Genomic DNA, 19,579 nt, shown 5'->3' on the forward strand with positions numbered 1-19,579 from the left:
GATGGCGGGCCTAGGGCGTGGGTGTGGTGTCTGTGTGGTACCCGTAGTGGGGCTCGGGGCTCGGGCGCAGGACTGCGCGTGCGCGCCCCGCCCTGGTAACGGCCCGTCCCTCTCGGGCCTTGGCAACGGCGTCGCTGCGGCTGCTGGTCGGGTGCCTGCCCGCAAGCCTCCCTCCGTCCCTGACGCCTGCATCCCCTCTCTTGCCATGGGGGACCAGCCGCCTGACCCCGAGTACCCCTCCCGCCAGCCCTGGAGCCGGCAGGGTTCCCAGGGCTCGGAGCAGCTGCGCAGCGGGGAGCTCTCGCAGCCCCAGGCCCTGTCGGAGGAGGCGCGGCAGATGCTGCTGTCCGAGGCGCGGGCCAGCCAGGACAGCCGCTCCAGCCTCCCCCGGCACAGCCTCCGCTGGTCCCAGGGCGCCGGGCTGCCCCTAAACGAGAACCTGCCCATGATGGCCCCGGACGCCCGGGCGACCAGCCTGGAGTACCCCACGGGGCTGGGCTTCCCCCCGGAGTTCCAGGCCCAGGGCTACATGAACGAGGGCAGGGTCTCGGCCGGCGAGCACACCACCCAGCTGCTGCTGCAGCAGCTCCAGCAGGGCTCCGGCGGCCTCTTCCAGCAGTTCGAGTCCCCCTACCAGGACCCCCGGGCCAACCTGGGCCAGTTCAGCTTCTACCCGAGGGAAGAGCAGTTCGGCGAGGACACCCCGCACGGGCCCTACCTCAGGGATGACCCTGCCCTGCCCTTCCTGCCCTCGGACCTGGGCTTCGTGCCTTTCCACGGGGAGATGCCCGAGCCTCACCCCCGGGAGCTGGCCGTGCAGAACGCCAAGGCCTACTTGCTGCAGACGAGCGTGGGCTGCGAACTCAGCCTGTGAGAGGGGACGGGACGGGTGGGGGAGGGGAGGGTCCCGGCCAAGGCCAGGCCTCCAACACGCAGGAGCCCCGACCCCGACAGGGCCAGGACCCACCGCAGCTGAAGTCAGGGCCGCCCAGGGGCTGTCCTGGGGGCACGACAGGCGTGAGACAGGCGAGGAGGAGGAGAGAGGTGGTGGGCGGTCAGGGAGGTGAAGCCCCCTCCCCACAGCCTGCCCCTGCCTCAGATTCTAGGATCCAGTAGGACTCAACGGCTCCTGGTCCCGCGGGAAATCTCCCAGCTCTCGGGAGCTGCAGGGTCAGACGTCCCCCCACCCAGCCCTGAAGTCAGGTGGCCCTGGTCGCACAGGCTGGCTGCCGCCCTCGCTTATGGCCACAGCCAGGCCACCGACCCTTCCCGGCCTGGGCCCAGCCCCCCGGGCACCCCCACACCCCACAGCCTTCCCACCGTCCTGGTTTGATCGGCCAGGAGTTCTCGCCCCTTCCCACTCCTCAGACTTTATTTTTCCTGTCTTACTACGTTGGCTCTGCGCAGCATTAAATACAAGCAGCACAAGCAAACACCCCCACTTCCTCTCCCACAGGAGAGGATTCGAACCTTTAGCCTTCATGGGTGACCCTTGGCCACCCCGTAGAGGACTATAAAAAAATCCTTGGGGGGGGGGGGGAACGCCCACCCTTCGTGCAGATCCCAGCTGAAACGTCAGCTCGCTGAGCCCTCCCCGGGCACCTGTCAGCCCCAGCACGCGCCCCCAGCTCTGTCTCCATAGAAGTCGCCAGCCGGCGCTATCAACTTGCCTAGTTAACCACCTGTCTGCACCCAGCTCCACCAGGGCGAGCACACTTCCCGTTCCCGGCTGGCCCCCCACCCCCGCGCCAGGGCTCCTGAGCTGACTCAATGATGCCCCCACCTCCCACCGCTCCCCCCCCCCCGCCCCCGGACGCAGGTATGAACACCTGGTGAACCTGCTGACCAAGATCCTGAACCAGCGGCCCGAGGACCCCTTGTCCATCCTGGAGTTTCTGAACCGCACCACGCAGAGCGAGTGGTTCCACCCCAAGGTGGACACGCTGCAGGACGACCCCGAGATGCAGCCCACCTTCGAGATGGCGGAGAAGCAGAAGTCGCTGTTCTCGCGCGGCGGCGGCGGGGAGGGCGAGCAGGAGATGGAGGAGGAGGTGGTGAGTGGGCGTGGCGGCGGGGAGGGGTGGAGCCTGCGGCGGGGGGCGTGGCCGGGTGGGCGAGGGCCCTGGGCGCAGGACGCTATCCGGCGGGCGCCTCAAAGGCGGCAGTGCCTGGGATCCGGCTCCCTGCCGCTGCACCCCGGAAAGCTGCGACAGTGCCTGGGCCCCTGCCAGCCACGTGGGAGGCCCCGACGGGGTCCCTGGCTCCTGGCTGGTGGGGTTTGAGGAGTGAACCAGTGGGTGGAAGACCTCTCCTCTCTGTATCTCTGCCTTTCAAATAAATCTTTAAAAAAGACAGACAGAGAGAGAGAGAGAGAGACAGAGAGAGAGAGGGAGAGAGATGGTTCATTCCCTGGTTTATTCCCCAGCTGGCCAAAAAATGGCTGCAGCTGGGCCAGGCCAAAGCCAGGAGCCTGGAACTCCATCCGGGGCTCCAGCACGGATGCTGGTGTCCAAGCACTTGGGCCGCCTTCTGCTACTTTCCTAGGAGCACTAGTAGGGAGCGGGATCAGAAGTGGAGCAGCCGGGACTTGAACCATCGCCCTTATGGGATGCCAGTGTCACAGGTGGCAGCCCAGGGCCAGCCCCTCCCCGCCTCCGTGGCTTTCTGCGCCAAGGAGATGGGGGAGGGGGAGAGGAGGCCGCCTCTTCCCTTAGTGGGCTGGGTATGTGGAGTATGTGTTAGGGGTGCGTTTGGCTGCGACCAAAAGTGACCTCTGCGTCCTCTAAGACAAGGCCAGAGGGGGTCAGGCAGCTCGGCCACGCTCCTGGGGGCCACACAGTGTCCCCGCTGTCAGTCGCAATACCTGGTAGTGTATGACTTGGCGTCCTGTGCAATATTGCCTCAGGGTCCCGAGGTAGCTGCTGTGGCTCCAGGCCGCACATCCCCAACTGCTGGGTCTTAGTCCACCCGTACAAGGATGGACTGGGTCCGAGGAAAGGTAAGTGCGCCGCTCGCCCGTTCCCCAGCCTCCCGATCCCGGAGACAATCAGACGCAGCGGGGAGCCAAGTCTAGCAAGGACTCGTTTACTTCCTGCGTAACAGAACCTTTTATAGCACAGAACTGCAGAGTCATTGGGGCAGGGCTAAGGACCAACCAATCACTTAAAAAATCACCTTACGGGGGGCTTTCTATAGGACTAGCTCTATGTCTATACACTTGTTACTAGTTTTGTTACCTCCCCTGATGTTGCATAGCCAATTAGTTTTAGTGGTAAACAACTTTGGATTCCGCCCACCTTACTTCCCCTGGGCACCATCATGTAACTAATTTCCCCACATATTCCCCCTTTTTTTGTTTTAGCACGCGGTCCCTGTCTTAGGTTGCCCCCAGCCGTCTTTGCCCTTACCCGTCATTGGTAACCCAGGCAACTTGGCCATGAGCCCTGTCTTAGGTTGGTGCATGACGCTGGGTGCTTTACCTGTCTTGGGGTGTCGCGTGACTTGTAATTATGGGAGCGTGGTTACAGTACGTGGGGGATGAGGGACACTAGCACGCAGGAATCATTATTGTGCACCAATACAAGGTGTGAGCCTGTAGCCCTGCATAACAAAAACATCCCTCCCTTCTGAGGTGCCACCCATTGGCCCAAAGTCTCATTAACAATTTGACATCCATTCCAGATTTTTTCCTGAGAACCTTTTGACTAATCCAATGACCCATCCCCGTAGTCTCACACACCCACTGAGAGGGGGGTTGGTCCCCCCTTTTTGTTTTAAAAGTTGTTCCTTTAGGCCAGCCTCTTGGCCAGGCCGCTGGTGCTAGGCTCCTCGATGTGGAGAAGGAGCCGTAGCACGCGCAGATCACATTGTAGGGCATGCTGAAGTCCTGCGTGGGCAGGCTCACCAGCAGCAGTTCCGTGTACAGACTCACGAAGTAGCTGGACTGAGGATGGACAGGCTGACATAGAAGCCATGGTTGAGGTCTGGAGTGTACTCAGTCCACTTGAGCAGGGCTCGCTCAAACTGGATAGAGACCTTGGTGACCAAGCTGGCAGGCAGCTGAATGAGCGTCTCCAGGAGGTGGGGCTGCAGGCAGTCCTGGCAGGTTGGTCTCCTTGCCCTTGGACGTGATGGGCACGTAGACCACAGTATAGTGTCCAGTAGCAGCGTGGGAAAGGCGTGGTACGGGTGGGTGTACAGCAGGGTGCTCAACCCTCTCCCAGCCCGTGCAGCAGGAGGGCCAGGAACAGGTATCTGCGGGGCGCGCCTCTGAACTGGTGCCTGCGCAGTCCTGCGACGTACCGCCCTCCGCCTCCGGCCAGGTGTTCGGGTGCAGGGTGCAAGGTGCGTGGGGGCCTCCGGAGGCCGGGCCAGGCCCCAGCCTCAGGTGGCCGCGGAGCGCCCCATACCTGGTGGGAGCGCCGCGGGGCTGCAAGGCGCGTGCTCGCTCGGCGCCCTCGGACTGGGGTCCTAGGCCGGCCCGCGTCCCCGTCGCAGCCTCTCCACGAGTCGCCCCAGCCTCTCCTCTCCCGGCCCCAGATCTCCCGCTTTGTTCCGCGGTGGAGAAAGGGGCCCGGAGCTGCAGTCCTCCCCTCCCCCCCCACATTGGGGCTCCCGCCTGGGCCACCAGCGCCAGCGCTTATCGCCATCGTCGTCCTCCCGGTCCGTGCCGCTGCTCGAATCGGTGGGCAGCAGCTGTTGGCCCTGTGCTGAGGCCACTGCTGGCCCGGGGCCACCCCTGCCGCCGCCGCTCCGGCTCCGCTGGTCCACGCCGGGCTCCATGCGCTGCGTTGAGGGGTGCAGCGCAGTACTTGCACTGCTTCGTCCAGGTGCGAGAGGGCTGCGGTGCCACCCAGCTCCACGGCCAGGCGCGGCTCCTCGCACAGCTCCAATGGCGACCGCGAGGGGTCCGGGCCGGCCAGGTGTGCAGCCAGCGCGCAGCAGCCCTCGGCGAGGTGGGTGAGGCGACACCACAGGCGCTCCCAGGGGCCTTGGAAGGCGGCAGCCACGTCCCCGGAAGGCAGCGGGGTGATCCTCCTGCAGGGTGTTGCATGGGGGCTCTGCCTGGCCCCAGCCGCCTGGCCCCAGGAGCAGCAGCACCAGCAGAGCGGGCGGCATGGCCGCCACCATGCCAGCGGCTGCTCCCGCGTAAGTTACCTCATTTCTCCTCCCTCCTCCCGGGCAATCGCAAGGGTCTGCATCAGGTAGCTCCCTCCGCGCGGCTCTACATAGGGGGAGGCCGCCTCTGCCCCCAGGAGGTATGGGGGGGGTTCCGGCCCTTCTGGGGTGGATGGGCTAGGCGGGGTGACTTTTACTTTCGTTTTTGCTTTTTGATTAAACTTAGCCCGTTTTCTTTCCCCGCCATCTTCCTCTGAATCTCTGGGCTCTCCCAAGTCCTGTAAGGCCTTTAAGGCCCAGTCCATAATGGACGAAACTGCATTACCCATACTAGGGTTTCACTTACCCTGAGAGACCGCTTGGCCTCGGCCGAAAAGTAACTGTTCGTGCCCCACGTTGGGCGCCAGATGCTGGGTCTTAGTCCACCCGTACAAGGATGGACTGGGTCCGAGGAAAGGTAAGTGCGCCGCTCGCCCGTTCCCCAGCCTCCCGATCCCGGAGACAATCAGACGCAGCGGGGAGCCAAGTCTAGCAAGGACTCGTTTACTTCCTGCGTAACAGAACCTTTTATAGCACAGAACTGCAGAGTCATTGGGGCAGGGCTAAGGACCAACCAATCACTTAAAAAATCACCTTACGGGGGGGCTTTCTATAGGACTAGCTCTATGTCTATACACTTGTTACTAGTTTTGTTACCTCCCCTGATGTTGCATAGCCAATTAGTTTTAGTGGTAAACAACTTTGGATTCCGCCCACCTTACTTCCCCTGGGCACCATCATGTAACTAATTTCCCCACATATTCCCCCTTTTTTTGTTTTAGCACGCGGTCCCTGTCTTAGGTTGCCCCCAGCCGTCTTTGCCCTTACCCGTCATTGGTAACCCAGGCAACTTGGCCATGAGCCCTGTCTTAGGTTGGTGCATGACGCTGGGTGCTTTACCTGTCTTGGGGTGTCGCGTGACTTGTAATTATGGGAGCGTGGTTACAGTACGTGGGGGATGAGGGACACTAGCACGCAGGAATCATTATTGTGCACCAATACAAGGTGTGAGCCTGTAGCCCTGCATAACAAAAACATCCCTCCCTTCTGAGGTGCCACCCATTGGCCCAAAGTCTCATTAACAATTTGACATCCATTCCAGATTTTTTCCTGAGAACCTTTTGACTAATCCAATGACCCATCCCCGTAGTCTCACACACCCACTGAGAGGGGGGTTGGTCCCCCCTTTTTGTTTTAAAAGTTGTTCCTTTAGGCCAGCCTCTTGGCCAGGCCGCTGGTGCTAGGCTCCTCGATGTGGAGAAGGAGCCGTAGCACGCGCAGATCACATTGTAGGGCATGCTGAAGTCCTGCGTGGGCAGGCTCACCAGCAGCAGTTCCGTGTACAGACTCACGAAGTAGCTGGACTGAGGATGGACAGGCTGACATAGAAGCCATGGTTGAGGTCTGGAGTGTACTCAGTCCACTTGAGCAGGGCTCGCTCAAACTGGATAGAGACCTTGGTGACCAAGCTGGCAGGCAGCTGAATGAGCGTCTCCAGGAGGTGGGGCTGCAGGCAGTCCTGGCAGGTTGGTCTCCTTGCCCTTGGACGTGATGGGCACGTAGACCACAGTATAGTGTCCAGTAGCAGCGTGGGAAAGGCGTGGTACGGGTGGGTGTACAGCAGGGTGCTCAACCCTCTCCCAGCCCGTGCAGCAGGAGGGCCAGGAACAGGTATCTGCGGGGCGCGCCTCTGAACTGGTGCCTGCGCAGTCCTGCGACGTACCGCCCTCCGCCTCCGGCCAGGTGTTCGGGTGCAGGGTGCAAGGTGCGTGGGGGCCTCCGGAGGCCGGGCCAGGCCCCAGCCTCAGGTGGCCGCGGAGCGCCCCATACCTGGTGGGAGCGCCGCGGGGCTGCAAGGCGCGTGCTCGCTCGGCGCCCTCGGACTGGGGTCCTAGGCCGGCCCGCGTCCCCGTCGCAGCCTCTCCACGAGTCGCCCCAGCCTCTCCTCTCCCGGCCCCAGATCTCCCGCTTTGTTCCGCGGTGGAGAAAGGGGCCCGGAGCTGCAGTCCTCCCCTCCCCCCCCACATTGGGGCTCCCGCCTGGGCCACCAGCGCCAGCGCTTATCGCCATCGTCGTCCTCCCGGTCCGTGCCGCTGCTCGAATCGGTGGGCAGCAGCTGTTGGCCCTGTGCTGAGGCCACTGCTGGCCCGGGGCCACCCCTGCCGCCGCCGCTCCGGCTCCGCTGGTCCACGCCGGGCTCCATGCGCTGCGTTGAGGGGTGCAGCGCAGTACTTGCACTGCTTCGTCCAGGTGCGAGAGGGCTGCGGTGCCACCCAGCTCCACGGCCAGGCGCGGCTCCTCGCACAGCTCCAATGGCGACCGCGAGGGGTCCGGGCCGGCCAGGTGTGCAGCCAGCGCGCAGCAGCCCTCGGCGAGGTGGGTGAGGCGACACCACAGGCGCTCCCAGGGGCCTTGGAAGGCGGCAGCCACGTCCCCGGAAGGCAGCGGGGTGATCCTCCTGCAGGGTGTTGCATGGGGGCTCTGCCTGGCCCCAGCCGCCTGGCCCCAGGAGCAGCAGCACCAGCAGAGCGGGCGGCATGGCCGCCACCATGCCAGCGGCTGCTCCCGCGTAAGTTACCTCATTTCTCCTCCCTCCTCCCGGGCAATCGCAAGGGTCTGCATCAGGTAGCTCCCTCCGCGCGGCTCTACATAGGGGGAGGCCGCCTCTGCCCCCAGGAGGTATGGGGGGGGTTCCGGCCCTTCTGGGGTGGATGGGCTAGGCGGGGTGACTTTTACTTTCGTTTTTGCTTTTTGATTAAACTTAGCCCGTTTTCTTTCCCCGCCATCTTCCTCTGAATCTCTGGGCTCTCCCAAGTCCTGTAAGGCCTTTAAGGCCCAGTCCATAATGGACGAAACTGCATTACCCATACTAGGGTTTCACTTACCCTGAGAGACCGCTTGGCCTCGGCCGAAAAGTAACTGTTCGTGCCCCACGTTGGGCGCCAGATGCTGGGTCTTAGTCCACCCGTACAAGGATGGACTGGGTCCGAGGAAAGGTAAGTGCGCCACTCGCCCGTTCCCCAGCCTCCCGATCCCGGAGACAATCAGACGCAGCGGGGAGCCAAGTCTAGCAAGGACTCGTTTACTTCCTGCGTAACAGAACCTTTTATAGCACAGAACTGCAGAGTCATTGGGGCAGGGCTAAGGACCAACCAATCACTTAAAAAATCACCTTACGGGGGGGCTTTCTATAGGACTAGCTCTATGTCTATACACTTGTTACTAGTTTTGTTACCTCCCCTGATGTTGCATAGCCAATTAGTTTTAGTGGTAAACAACTTTGGATTCCGCCCACCTTACTTCCCCTGGGCACCATCATGTAACTAATTTCCCCACACCCAACTCCAAGCAAAGGAGTTGCTTGTGCTCCCCAGTGTGGCTTTGTGTTTCCCATCCAGGATCCCTCTCCCCCTTACTCCTTCCCTGCCGGGGGCGCCCCTGGGCTGGAGCGTCCCAGCAGCAGGGTCCAGGGCAGGGAGCGGCGCTCAGCCCTGTGCCCTGTGCCCCCCGCAGACGGAGACGGTGGTGCCCAACATCATGGAGGCGGCCTTCTACTTCCAGCAGGCGGGCGTGGGCCTGAGCGCCGACGAGAGCTTCCGCATCTTCCTGGCCATGAAGCAGCTGGCCGAGCAGCAGCCGGTGCACACGTGCCGCTTCTGGGGCAAGGTGCTGGGGCTGAGCCGCAGCTACGTGGTGGCCGAGGTGGAGTTCCGGGAGGGCGAGGAGGAGGCCGAGGAGGAGGAGGCCGAGGAGCTGCTGGAGGGCGGCGACGTGCTGGAGCCGCACAGCGAGGAGGAGGCCGAGGAGGACGAGGAGAAGGCGGCCGCCGCGCCGCCGCAGCCCACCTGGCGGCCGCCGCCCGCCACGCCGCGCGAGGAGAGCCGCACGGGCGCCAACAAGTACCTGTACTTCGTGTGCAGCGAGCCGGGCCGCCCGTGGGCGCGCCTGCCGCACGTGACGCCGGCGCAGATCGTGCAGGCGCGCAAGATCAAGAAGTTCTTCACGGGCCACCTGGACGCGCCCGTGCTCAGCTACCCGCCCTTCCCGGGCAACGAGGCCAACTACCTGCGCGCGCAGATCGCGCGCATCTCGGCCGCCACGCACATCAGCCCGCTCGGCTTCTACCAGTTCGGGGAGGAGGAGGGCGACGAGGAGGAGGAGGGCGGCGCGGGGCGCGACTCGTTCGAGGAGAACCCGGACTTCGAGGGCATCCCCGTGCTGGAGCTGGTGGACTCCATGGCCAACTGGGTGCACCACGCGCAGCACATCCTGCCGCAGGTGGGCGCCGGCCAGACCCCCCGGAGGGAGCGCATAGGGGCTTCCGAGCGAGCCTTCCAGAATCTTTGCTCGGGTTTGTTTGTTTGGAAGTTTCAGAAGGAGGGAGGGAGGGAGGGAGGGGTCTTCCGTCTGCTGGTTCACTCCCCAAATGCCTGCAACAGCCAGGGCTGGGCCAGGCCGAAGCCCGGAGCTTCTTCCTGGTCTCCCACATGGGTGCAGGGCCCCCAGCGCTTGGGCCGTCTTCCTCATCGGCCTGCGGCTGGCTCAGGAGAAGGCCCTGAAGCGGCAGCTGGAGGAGGAGCAGAAGCTGAAGCCCGGGGGCGTGGGCGCCTCCGCCCCATCTTCCACCTCCTCGTCATCCTCTTCGTCCTCCTCCTCCTCGTCCTCGTCCTCCTCCTCTCCGTCCTCCTCCTCCTCGGCCCGGCCGGGCCCTCCCCCGGCGGAAGAAGCCATAGATTTCCGGGACGAGGGGCCCGAGTGCGAGACCCCCGGCATCTTCATCAGCGTGGATGGGGACTCGGGGCTGAGTGAGGCCGCGCTGCTGGACTCCAGCCTCGAGGGGCCCCTGCCCAAGGTAGGGACGACGCCCGGGGCACCACCGAGGTCAGCGGCCGGGCCGGGGCGGCGCCCCAACCTGTGCTTGTCTTTGCTTCTAGGAGGCGGCGGCCAGCGGGAAGGAGGAGCGGAGCCCCCAGGCCCTCGCCCCTGCAGCCGACGAGGCCGTGAAGACCATCAGCCCTGCCGCCGAGGAAGCGGGGGAGCCCGAGGCCAAGGGGCACAGCTGACGGGGCGCAGGGGGCGGTCGGGGGGGGGGGGGCTTGGTCAGCAGATGTTTTGCCTTAAATAAAATAAAGGAGATGGCGGGCCTAGGGCGTGGGTGTGGTGTCTGTGTGGTACCCGTAGTGGGGCTCGGGGCTCGGGCGCAGGACTGCGCGTGCGCGCCCCGCCCTGGTAACGGCCCGTCCCTCTCGGGCCTTGGCAACGGCGTCGCTGCGGCTGCTGGTCGGGTGCCTGCCCGCAAGCCTCCCTCCCTGACGTCCCTGACGCCTGCATCCCCTCTCTTGCCATGGGGGACCAGCCGCCTGACCCCGAGTACCCCTCCCGCCAGCCCTGGAGCCGGCAGGGTTCCCAGGGCTCGGAGCCGCGGCGCAGCGGGGAGCTCTCGCAGCCCCAGGCCCTGTCGGAGGAGGCGCGGCAGATGCTGCTGTCCGAGGCGCGGGCCAGCCAGGACAGCCGCTCCAGCCTCCCCCGGCACAGCCTCCGCTGGTCCCAGGGCGCCGGGCTGCCCCTAAACGAGAACCTGCCCATGATGGCCCCGGACGCCCGGGCGACCAGCCTGGAGTACCCCACGGGGCTGGGCTTCCCCCCGGAGTTCCAGGCCCAGGGCTACATGAGCGAGGGCAGGGTCTCGGCCGGCGAGCACACCACCCAGCTGCTGCTGCAGCAGCTCCAGCAGGGCTCCGGCGGCCTCTTCCAGCAGTTCGAGTCCCCCTACCAGGACCCCCGGGCCAACCTGGGCCAGTTCAGCTTCTACCCGAGGGAAGAGCAGTTCGGCGAGGACACCCCGCACGGGCCCTACCTCAGGGATGACCCTGCCCTGCCCTTCCTGCCCTCGGACCTGGGCTTCGTGCCTTTCCACGGTGAGATGCCCGAGCCTCACCCCCGGGAGCTGGCCGTGCAGAACGCCAAGGCCTACTTGCTGCAGACCAGCGTGGGCTGCGAACTCAGCCTGTGAGAGGGGCCGGGACGGGTGGGGGAGGGGAGGGTCCCGGCCAAGGCCAGGCCTCCAACACGCAGGAGCCCCGACCCGACAGGGCCAGGACCCACCGCAGCTGAAGTCAGGGCCGCCCAGGGGCGGTCCTGGGGGCACGACAGGCGTGAGACAGGCGAGGAGGAGAGAGGTGGTGGGTGGTCAGGGAGGTGAAGCCCCCTCCCCACAGCCTGCCCCTGCCTCAGATTCTAGGATCCAGTAGGACTCAACGGCTCCTGGTCCCGCGGGAAATCTCCCAGCTCTCGGGAGCTGCAGGGTCAGACGTCCCCCCACCCAGCCCTGAAGTCAGGTGGCCCTGGTCGCACAGGCTGGCTGCCGCCCTCGCTTATGGCCACAGCCAGGCCACCGACCCTTCCCGGCCTGGGCCCAGCCCCCCGGGCACCCCCACACCCCACAGCCTTCCCACAGTCCTGGTTTGATCGGCCAGGAGTTCTCGCCCCTTCCCAATCCTCAGACTTTATTTTTCATGTCTTACTACATTGGCTCTGTGCAGCATTAAATACAAGCAGCGCAAGCAAACACCCCACGTCCTGTCCCGCAGGGGAGGATTCGAACCTTTAGCCTTCATGGGTGACCCTTGGCCACCCCGTAGAGGACTATAAAAAAAATCCTTGGGGGGGGGGAACGCCCACCCTTCGTGCAGATCCCAGCTGAAACGTCAGCTCGCTGAGCCCTCCCCGGGCACCTGTCAGCCCCAGCACGCGCCCCCAGCTCTGTCTCCATAGAAGTCGCCAGCCGGCGCTATCAACTTGCCTAGTTAACCACCTGTCTGCACCCAGCTCCACCAGGGCGAGCACACCCCCACCCCCGCGCCAGGGCTCCTGAGCTGACTCAATGATGCCCCCACCTCCCACCGCTCCCCCCCCCCCCGCCCCCGGACGCAGGTATGAACACCTGGTGAACCTGCTGACCAAGATCCTGAACCAGCGGCCCGAGGACCCCTTGTCCATCCTGGAGTTTCTGAACCGCACCACGCAGAGCGAGTGGTTCCACCCCAAGGTGGACACGCTGCAGGACGACCCCGAGATGCAGCCCACCTTCGAGATGGCGGAGAAGCAGAAGTCGCTGTTCTCGCGCGGCGGCGGCGGGGAGGGCGAGCAGGAGATGGAGGAGGAGGTGGTGAGTGGGCGTGGCGGCGGGGAGGGGTGGAGCCTGCGGCGGGGGGCGTGGCCGGGTGGGCGAGGGCCCTGGGCGCAGGACGCTATCTGGCGGGCGCCTCAAAGGCGGCAGTGCCTGGGATCCGGCTCCCTGCCGCTGCACCCCGGAAAGCTGCGACAGTGCCTGGGCCCCTGCCAGCCACGTGGGAGGCCCCGACGGGGTCCCTGGCTCCTGGCTGGTGGGGTTTGAGGAGTGAACCAGTGGGTGGAAGACCTCTCCTCTCTGTATCTCTGCCTTTCAAATAAATCTTTAAAAAGGAAAGAAGACAGAGAGAGAGACAGAGAGAGAGAGAGAGATGGTTCATCCCCTGGTTTATTCCCCAGCTGGCCAAAAAATGGCTGCAGCTGGGCCAGGCCAAAGCCGGGAGCCTGGAACTCCATCCGGGGCTGCAGCACGGATGCTGGTGTCCAAGCACTTGGGCCGCCTTCTGCTACTTTCCTAGGGGCACTAGTAGGGAGCGGGATCAGAAGTGGAGCAGCCGGGACTTGAACCATCGCCCTTATGGGATGCCAGTGTCACAGGTGGCAGCCCAGGGCCAGCCCCTCCCCGCCTCCGTGGCTTTCTGTGCCAAGGAGATGGGGGAGGGGGAGGGGAGGCCGCCTCTTCCCTTAGTGGGCTGGGTATGTGGAGTATGTGTTAGGGGTGCGTTTGGCTGCGACCAAAAGTGACCTCTGCGTCCTCTAAGACAAGGCCAGAGGGGGTCAGGCAGCTCGGCCACGCTCCTGGGGGCCACACAGTGTCCCCGCTGTCAGTCGCAATACCTGGTGGTGTATGACTTGGCGTCCTGTGCAATATTGCCTCAGGGTCCCGAGGTAGCTGCTGTGGCTCCAGGCCGCACATCCCCAACTCCAAGCAAAGGAGTTGCTTGTGCTCCCCAGTGTGGCTTTGTGTTTCTCATCCAGGATCCCTCTCCCCCTTACTCCTTCCCTGCCTGGGGCGCCCCTGGGCTGCAGTGTCCCAGCAGCAGGGTCCAGGGCAGGGAGCAGCGCTCAGCCCTGTGCCCTGTGCCCCCCGCAGACGGAGACGGTGGTGCCCAACATCATGGAGGCGGCCTTCTACTTCCAGCAGGCGGGCGTGGGCCTGAGCGCCGACGAGAGCTTCCGCATCTTCCTGGCCATGAAGCAGCTGGCCGAGCAGCAGCCGGTGCACACGTGCCGCTTCTGGGGCAAGGTGCTGGGGCTGAGCCGCAGCTACGTGGTGGCCGAGGTGGAGTTCCGGGAGGGCGAGGAGGAGGCCGAGGAGGAGGAGGCCGAGGAGCTGCTGGAGGGCGGCGACGTGCTGGAGCCGCACAGCGAGGAGGAGGCCGAGGAGGACGAGGAGAAGGCGGCCGCCGCGCCGCCGCAGCCCACCTGGCGGCCGCCGCCCGCCACGCCGCGCGAGGAGAGCCGCACGGGCGCCAACAAGTACCTGTACTTCGTGTGCAGCGAGCCGGGCCGCCCGTGGGCGCGCCTGCCGCACGTGACGCCGGCGCAGATCGTGCAGGCGCGCAAGATCAAGAAGTTCTTCACGGGCCACCTGGACGCGCCCGTGCTCAGCTACCCGCCCTTCCCGGGCAACGAGGCCAACTACCTGCGCGCGCAGATCGCGCGCATCTCGGCCGCCACGCACATCAGCCCGCTCGGCTTCTACCAGTTCGGGGAGGAGGAGGGCGACGAGGAGGAGGAGGGCGGCGCGGGGCGCGACTCGTTCGAGGAGAACCCGGACTTCGAGGGCATCCCCGTGCTGGAGCTGGTGGACTCCATGGCCAACTGGGTGCACCACGCGCAGCACATCCTGCCGCAGGTGGGCGCCGGCCAGACCCCCCGGAGGGAGCGCATAGGGGCTTCCGAGCGAGCCTTCCAGAATCTTTGCTCGGGTTTGTTTGTTTGGAAGTTTCAGAAGGAGGGAGGGAGGGAGGGAGGGGTCTTCCGTCTGCTGGTTCACTCCCCAAATGCCTGCAACAGCCAGGGCTGGGCCAGGCCGAAGCCCGGAGCTTCTTCCTGGTCTCCCACATGGGTGCAGGGCCCCCAGCGCTTGGGCCGTCTTCCTCATCGGCCTGCGGCTGGCTCAGGAGAAGGCCCTGAAGCGGCAGCTGGAGGAGGAGCAGAAGCTGAAGCCCGGGGGCGTGGGCGCCTCCGCCCCATCTTCCACCTCCTCGTCATCCTCTTCGTCCTCCTCCTCCTCGTCCTCGTCCTCCTCCTCTCCGTCCTCCTCCTCCTCGGCCCGGCCGGGCCCTCCCCCGGCGGAAGAAGCCATAGATTTCCGGGACGAGGGGCCCGAGTGCGAGACCCCGGCATCTTCATCAGCGTGGATGGGGACTCGGGGCTGAGTGAGGCCGCGCTGCTGGACTCCAGCCTCGAGGGGCCCCTGCCCAAGGTAGGGACGACGCCCGGGGCACCACCGAGGTCAGCGGCCGGGCCGGGGCGGCGCCCCAACCTGTGCTTGTCTTTGCTTCTAGGAGGCGGCGGCCAGCGGGAAGGAGGAGCGGAGCCCCCAGGCCCTCGCCCCTGCAGCCGACGAGGCCGTGAAGACCCTCAGCCCTGCCGCCGAGGAAGCGGGGGAGCCCGAGGCCAAGGGGCACAGCTGACGGGGCGCAGGGGGCGGTCGGGGGGGGGGCTTGGTCAGCAGATTTTTGCCTTAAATAAAATAAAGGAGATGGCGGGCCTAGGGCGTGGGTGTGGTGTCTGTGTGGTACCCGTAGTGGGGCTCGGGGCTCGGGCGCAGGACTGCGCGGTGCGCGCCCCGCCCTGGTAACGGCCCGTCCCTCTCGGGCCTTGCAACGGCGTCGCTGCGGCTGCTGGTCGGGTGCCTGCCCGCAAGCCTCCCTCCCTGACGTCCCTGACGCCTGCATCCCCTCTCTTGCCATGGGGGACCAGCCGCCTGACCCCGAGTACCCCTCCCGCCAGCCCTGGAGCCGGCAGGGTTCCCAGGGCTCGGAGCCGCGGCGCAGCGGGGAGCTCTCGCAGCCCCAGGCCCTGTCGGAGGAGGCGCGGCAGATGCTGCTGTCCGAGGCGCGGGCCAGCCAGGACAGCCGCTCCAGCCTCCCCCGGCACAGCCTCCGCTGGTCCCAGGGCGCCGGGCTGCCCCTAAACGAGAACCTGCCCATGATGGCCCCGGACGCCCCGGGCGACCAGCCTGGAGTACCCCACGGGGCTGGGCTTCCCCCCGGAGTTCCAGGCCCAGGGCTACATGAGCGAGGGCAGGGTCTCGGCCGGCGAGCACACCACCCAGCTGCTGCTGCAGCAGCTCCAGCAGGGCTCGGCGGCCTCTTCCAGCAGTTCGAGTCCCCCTACCAGGACCCCCGGGCCAACCTGGGCCAGTTCAGCTTCTACCCGAGGGAAGAGCAGTTCGGCGAGGACACCCCGCACGGGCCCTACCTCAAGGATGACCCTGCCCTGCCCTTCCTGCCCTCGGACCTGGGCTTCGTGCCTTTCCACGGGGAGATGCCCGAGCCTCACCCCCGGGAGCTGGCCGTGCAGAACGCCAAGGCCTACTTGCTGCAGACCAGCGTGGGCTGCGAACTCAGCCTGTGAGAGGGGCCGGGACGGGTGGGGGAGGGGAGGGTCCCGGCCAAGGCCAGGCCTCCAACACGCAGGAGCCCCGACCCGACAGGGCCAGGACCCACCGCAGCTGAAGTCAGGCCGCCCAGGGGCGGTCCTGGGGGCACGACAGGCGTGAGACAGGCGAGGAGGAGAGAGGTGGTGGGTGGTCAGGGAGGTGAAGCCCCCTCCCCACAGCCTGCCCCTGCCTCAGATTCTAGGATCCAGTAGGACTCAACGGCTCCTGGTCCCGCGGGAAATCTCCCAGCTCTCGGGAGCTGCAGGGTCAGACGTCCCCCCACCCAGCCCTGAAGTCAGGTGGCCCTGGTCGCACAGGCTGGCTGCCGCCCTCGCTTATGGCCACAGCCAGGCCACCGACCCTTCCCGGCCTGGGCCCAGCCCCCCGGGCACCCCCACACCCCACAGCCTTCCCACAGTCCTGGTTTGATCGGCCAGGAGTTCTCGCCCCTTCCCAATCCTCAGACTTTATTTTTCATGTCTTACTACGTTGGCTCTGTGCAGCATTAAATACAAGATACAAGCAGCGCAAGCAAACACCCCACGTCCTGTCCCGCAGGGGAGGATTCGAACCTTTAGCCTTCATGGGTGACCCTTGGCCACCCCGTAGAGGACTATAAAAAAAATCCTTGGGGGGGGGGAACGCCCACCCTTCGTGCAGATCCCAGCTGAAACGTCAGCTCGCTGAGCCCTCCCCGGGCACCTGTCAGCCCCAGCACGCGCCCCCAGCTCTGTCTCCATAGAAGTCGCCAGCCGGCGCTATCAACTTGCCTAGTTAACCACCTGTCTGCACCCAGCTCCACCAGGGCGAGCACACCCCCACCCCCGCGCCAGGGCTCCTGAGCTGACTCAATGATGCCCCCACCTCCCACCGCTCCCCCCCCCCCGCCCCCGACGCAGGTATGAACACCTGGTGAACCTGCTGACCAAGATCCTGAACCAGCGGCCCGAGGACCCCTTGTCCATCCTGGAGTTTCTGAACCGCACCACGCAGAGCGAGTGGTTCCACCCCAAGGTGGACACGCTGCAGGACGACCCCGAGATGCAGCCCACCTTCGAGATGGCGGAGAAGCAGAAGTCGCTGTTCTCGCGCGGCGGCGGCGGGGAGGGCGAGCAGGAGATGGAGGAGGAGGTGGTGAGTGGGCGTGGCGGCGGGGAGGGGTGGAGCCTGCGGCGGGGGGCGTGGCCGGGTGGGCGAGGGCCCTGGGCGCAGGACGCTATCCCGCGGGCGTCTCAAAGGCGGCAGTGCCTGGGATCCGGCTCCCTGCCGCTGCACCCCGGAAAGCTCCGACAGTGCCTGGGCCCCTGCCAGCCACGTGGGAGGCCCCGACGGGGTCCCTGGCTCCTGGCTGATGGGGTTTGAGGAGTGAACCAGTGGGTGGAAGACCTCTGCCTTTCAAATAAATCTTTAAAAAAGACAGAGAGAGAGAGAGAGAGAGAGATGGTTCATCCCCTGGTTTATTCCCCAGCTGGCCAAAAAATGGCTGCAGCTGGGCCAGGCCAAAGCCAGGAGCCTGGAACTCCATCCGGGGCTCCAGCACGGATGCTGGTGTCCAAGCACTTGGGCCGCCTTCTGCTACTTTCCTAGGGGCACTAGTAGGGAGCGGGATCAGAAGTGGAGCAGCCGGGACTTGAACCATCGCCCTTATGGGATGCCAGTGTCACAGGTGGCAGCCCAGGGCCAGCCCCTCCCCGACTCCGTGGCTTTCTGTGCCAAGGAGATGGGGGAGGGGGAGGGGAGGCCGCCTCTTCCCTTAGTGGGCTGGGTATGTGGAGTATGTGTTAGGGGTGCGTTTGGCTGCGACCAAAGTGACCTCTGCGTCCTCTAAGACAAGGCCAGAGGGGGTCAGGCAGCTCGGCCACGCTCCTGGGGGCCACACAGTGTCCCCGCTGTCAGTCGCAATACCTGGTGGTGTATGACTTGGCGTCCTGTGCAATATTGCCTCAGGGTCCCGAGGTAGCTGCTGTGGCTCCAGGCCGCACATCCCCAACTCCAAGCAAAGGAGTTGCTTGTGCTCCCCAGTGTGGCTTTGTGTTTCTCATCCAGGATCCCTCTCCCCCTTACTCCTTCCCTGCCTGGGGCGCCCCTGGGCTGCAGTGTCCCAGCAGCAGGGTCCAGGGCAGGGAGCAGCGCTCAGCCCTGTGCCCTGTGCCCCCCGCAGACGGAGACGGTGGTGCCCAACATCATGGAGGCGGCCTTCTACTTCCAGCAGGCGGGCGTGGGCCTGAGCGCCGACGAGAGCTTCCGCATCTTCCTGGCCATGAAGCAGCTGGCCGAGCAGCAGCCGGTGCACACGTGCCGCTTCTGGGGCAAGGTGCTGGGGCTGAGCCGCAGCTACGTGGTGGCCGAGGTGGAGTTCCGGGAGGGCGAGGAGGAGGCCGAGGAGGAGGAGGCCGAGGAGCTGCTGGAGGGCGGCGACGTGCTGGAGCCGCACAGCGAGGAGGAGGCCGAGGAGGACGAGGAGAAGGCGGCCGCCGCGCCGCCGCAGCCCACCTGGCGGCCGCCGCCCGCCACGCCGCGCGAGGAGAGCCGCACGGGCGCCAACAAGTACCTGTACTTCGTGTGCAGCGAGCCGGGCCGCCCGTGGGCGCGCCTGCCGCACGTGACGCCGGCGCAGATCGTGCAGGCGCGCAAGATCAAGAAGTTCTTCACGGGCCACCTGGACGCGCCCGTGCTCAGCTACCCGCCCTTCCCGGGCAACGAGGCCAACTACCTGCGCGCGCAGATCGCGCGCATCTCGGCCGCCACGCACATCAGCCCGCTCGGCTTCTACCAGTTCGGGGAGGAGGAGGGCGACGAGGAGGAGGAGGGCGGCGCGGGGCGCGACTCGTTCGAGGAGAACCCGGACTTCGAGGGCATCCCCGTGCTGGAGCTGGTGGACTCCATGGCCAACTGGGTGCACCACGCGCAGCACATCCTGCCGCAGGTGGGCGCCGGCCAGACCCCCCGGAGGGAGCGCATAGGGGCTTCCGAGCGAGCCTTCCAGAATCTTTGCTCGGGTTTGTTTGTTTGGAAGTTTCAGAAGGAGGGAGGGAGGGAGGGAGGGGTCTTCCGTCTGCTGGTTCACTCCCCAAATGCCTGCAACAGCCAGGGCTGGGCCAGGCCGAAGCCCGGAGCTTCTTCCTGGTCTCCCACATGGGTGCAGGGCCCCCAGCGCTTGGGCCGTCTTCCTCATCGGCCTGCGGCTGGCTCAGGAGAAGGCCCTGAAGCGGCAGCTGGAGGAGGAGCAGAAGCTGAAGCCCGGGGGCGTGGGCGCCTCCGCCCCATCTTCCACCTCCTCGTCATCCTCTTCGTCCTCCTCCTCCTCGTCCTCGTCCTCCTCCTCTCCGTCCTCCTCCTCCTCGGCCCGGCCGGGCCCTCCCCCGGCGGAAGAAGCCATAGATTTCCGGGACGAGGGGCCCGAGTGCGAGACCCCCGCATCTTCATCAGCGTGGATGGGGACTCGGGGCTGAGTGAGGCCGCGCTGCTGGACTCCAGCCTCGAGGGGCCCCTGCCCAAGGTAGGGACGACGCCCGGGGCACCACCGAGGTCAGCGGCCGGGCCTGTGCTTGTCTTTGCTTCTAGGAGGCGGCGGCCAGCGGGAAGGAGGAGCGGAGCCCCCAGGCCCTCGCCCCTGCAGCCGACGAGGCCGTGAAGACCCTCAGCCCTGCCGCCGAGGAAGCGGGGGAGCCCGAGGCC

The 19,579-nt window shown here is 65.7% G+C and overlaps 3 protein-coding genes across 3 annotated transcripts; all 3 read left to right on the top strand.

The window, feature by feature from the left end:
• Positions 1 to 205: 205 nt before the first annotated feature.
• LOC133747615 (radial spoke head protein 6 homolog A-like) lies at positions 206 to 10,220 on the top strand. The gene is made up of 5 exons (XM_062175941.1): positions 206 to 870; positions 1,820 to 2,054; positions 8,671 to 9,512; positions 9,664 to 10,009; positions 10,092 to 10,220. Exons 1-5 carry the CDS (start codon positions 206 to 208, stop codon positions 10,218 to 10,220), a joined length of 2,217 nt encoding a protein of 738 aa, XP_062031925.1.
• A 281-nt stretch (positions 10,221 to 10,501) lies between these two features.
• On the top strand, positions 10,502 to 14,601 carry LOC133747616 (radial spoke head protein 6 homolog A-like). The gene is made up of 5 exons (XM_062175942.1): positions 10,502 to 11,166; positions 12,091 to 12,325; positions 13,382 to 14,146; positions 14,415 to 14,468; positions 14,593 to 14,601. Exons 1-5 carry the CDS (start codon positions 10,502 to 10,504, stop codon positions 14,599 to 14,601), a joined length of 1,728 nt encoding a protein of 575 aa, XP_062031926.1.
• Positions 14,602 to 15,207: 606 nt separating this feature from the next.
• LOC133747617 (radial spoke head protein 6 homolog A-like) lies at positions 15,208 to 19,282 on the top strand. The gene is given in 7 exon segments (XM_062175943.1): positions 15,208 to 15,465; positions 15,467 to 15,605; positions 15,608 to 15,872; positions 16,801 to 17,035; positions 18,063 to 18,827; positions 19,096 to 19,149; positions 19,274 to 19,282. Coding segments are annotated over 7 exon segments (1,725 nt in total).
• The last annotated feature ends 297 nt before the right edge of the window (positions 19,283 to 19,579 follow it).

The sequence above is a fragment of the Lepus europaeus genome, chromosome 19 (assembly GCF_033115175.1).
Source record: "Lepus europaeus isolate LE1 chromosome 19, mLepTim1.pri, whole genome shotgun sequence".
Classification (NCBI taxonomy): Eukaryota; Metazoa; Chordata; class Mammalia; order Lagomorpha; family Leporidae; genus Lepus; species Lepus europaeus.

What these genes read in the sequence shown, in the direction of transcription:
- LOC133747616 (XM_062175942.1), top strand. Translation starts at nt 10,502, where the DNA reads ATGGGGGACCAGCCGCCTGACCCCGAGTACCCCTCCCGCCAGCCCTGG. An exon ending in GTGGGCTGCGAACTCAGCCT is followed by an intron (nt 11,167 to 12,090) that starts GTGAGAGGGGCC and finishes CCCCGGACGCAG; the next exon opens with GTATGAACACCTGGTGAACC. An exon ending in CGCAGCACATCCTGCCGCAG is followed by an intron (nt 14,147 to 14,414) that starts GTGGGCGCCGGC and finishes CGGCTGGCTCAG; the next exon opens with GAGAAGGCCCTGAAGCGGCA.
- LOC133747615 (XM_062175941.1), top strand. Translation starts at nt 206, where the DNA reads ATGGGGGACCAGCCGCCTGACCCCGAGTACCCCTCCCGCCAGCCCTGG. An exon ending in AGGAGATGGAGGAGGAGGTG is followed by an intron (nt 2,055 to 8,670) that starts GTGAGTGGGCGT and finishes TGCCCCCCGCAG; the next exon opens with ACGGAGACGGTGGTGCCCAA. An exon ending in TCGAGGGGCCCCTGCCCAAG is followed by an intron (nt 10,010 to 10,091) that starts GTAGGGACGACG and finishes CTTTGCTTCTAG; the next exon opens with GAGGCGGCGGCCAGCGGGAA.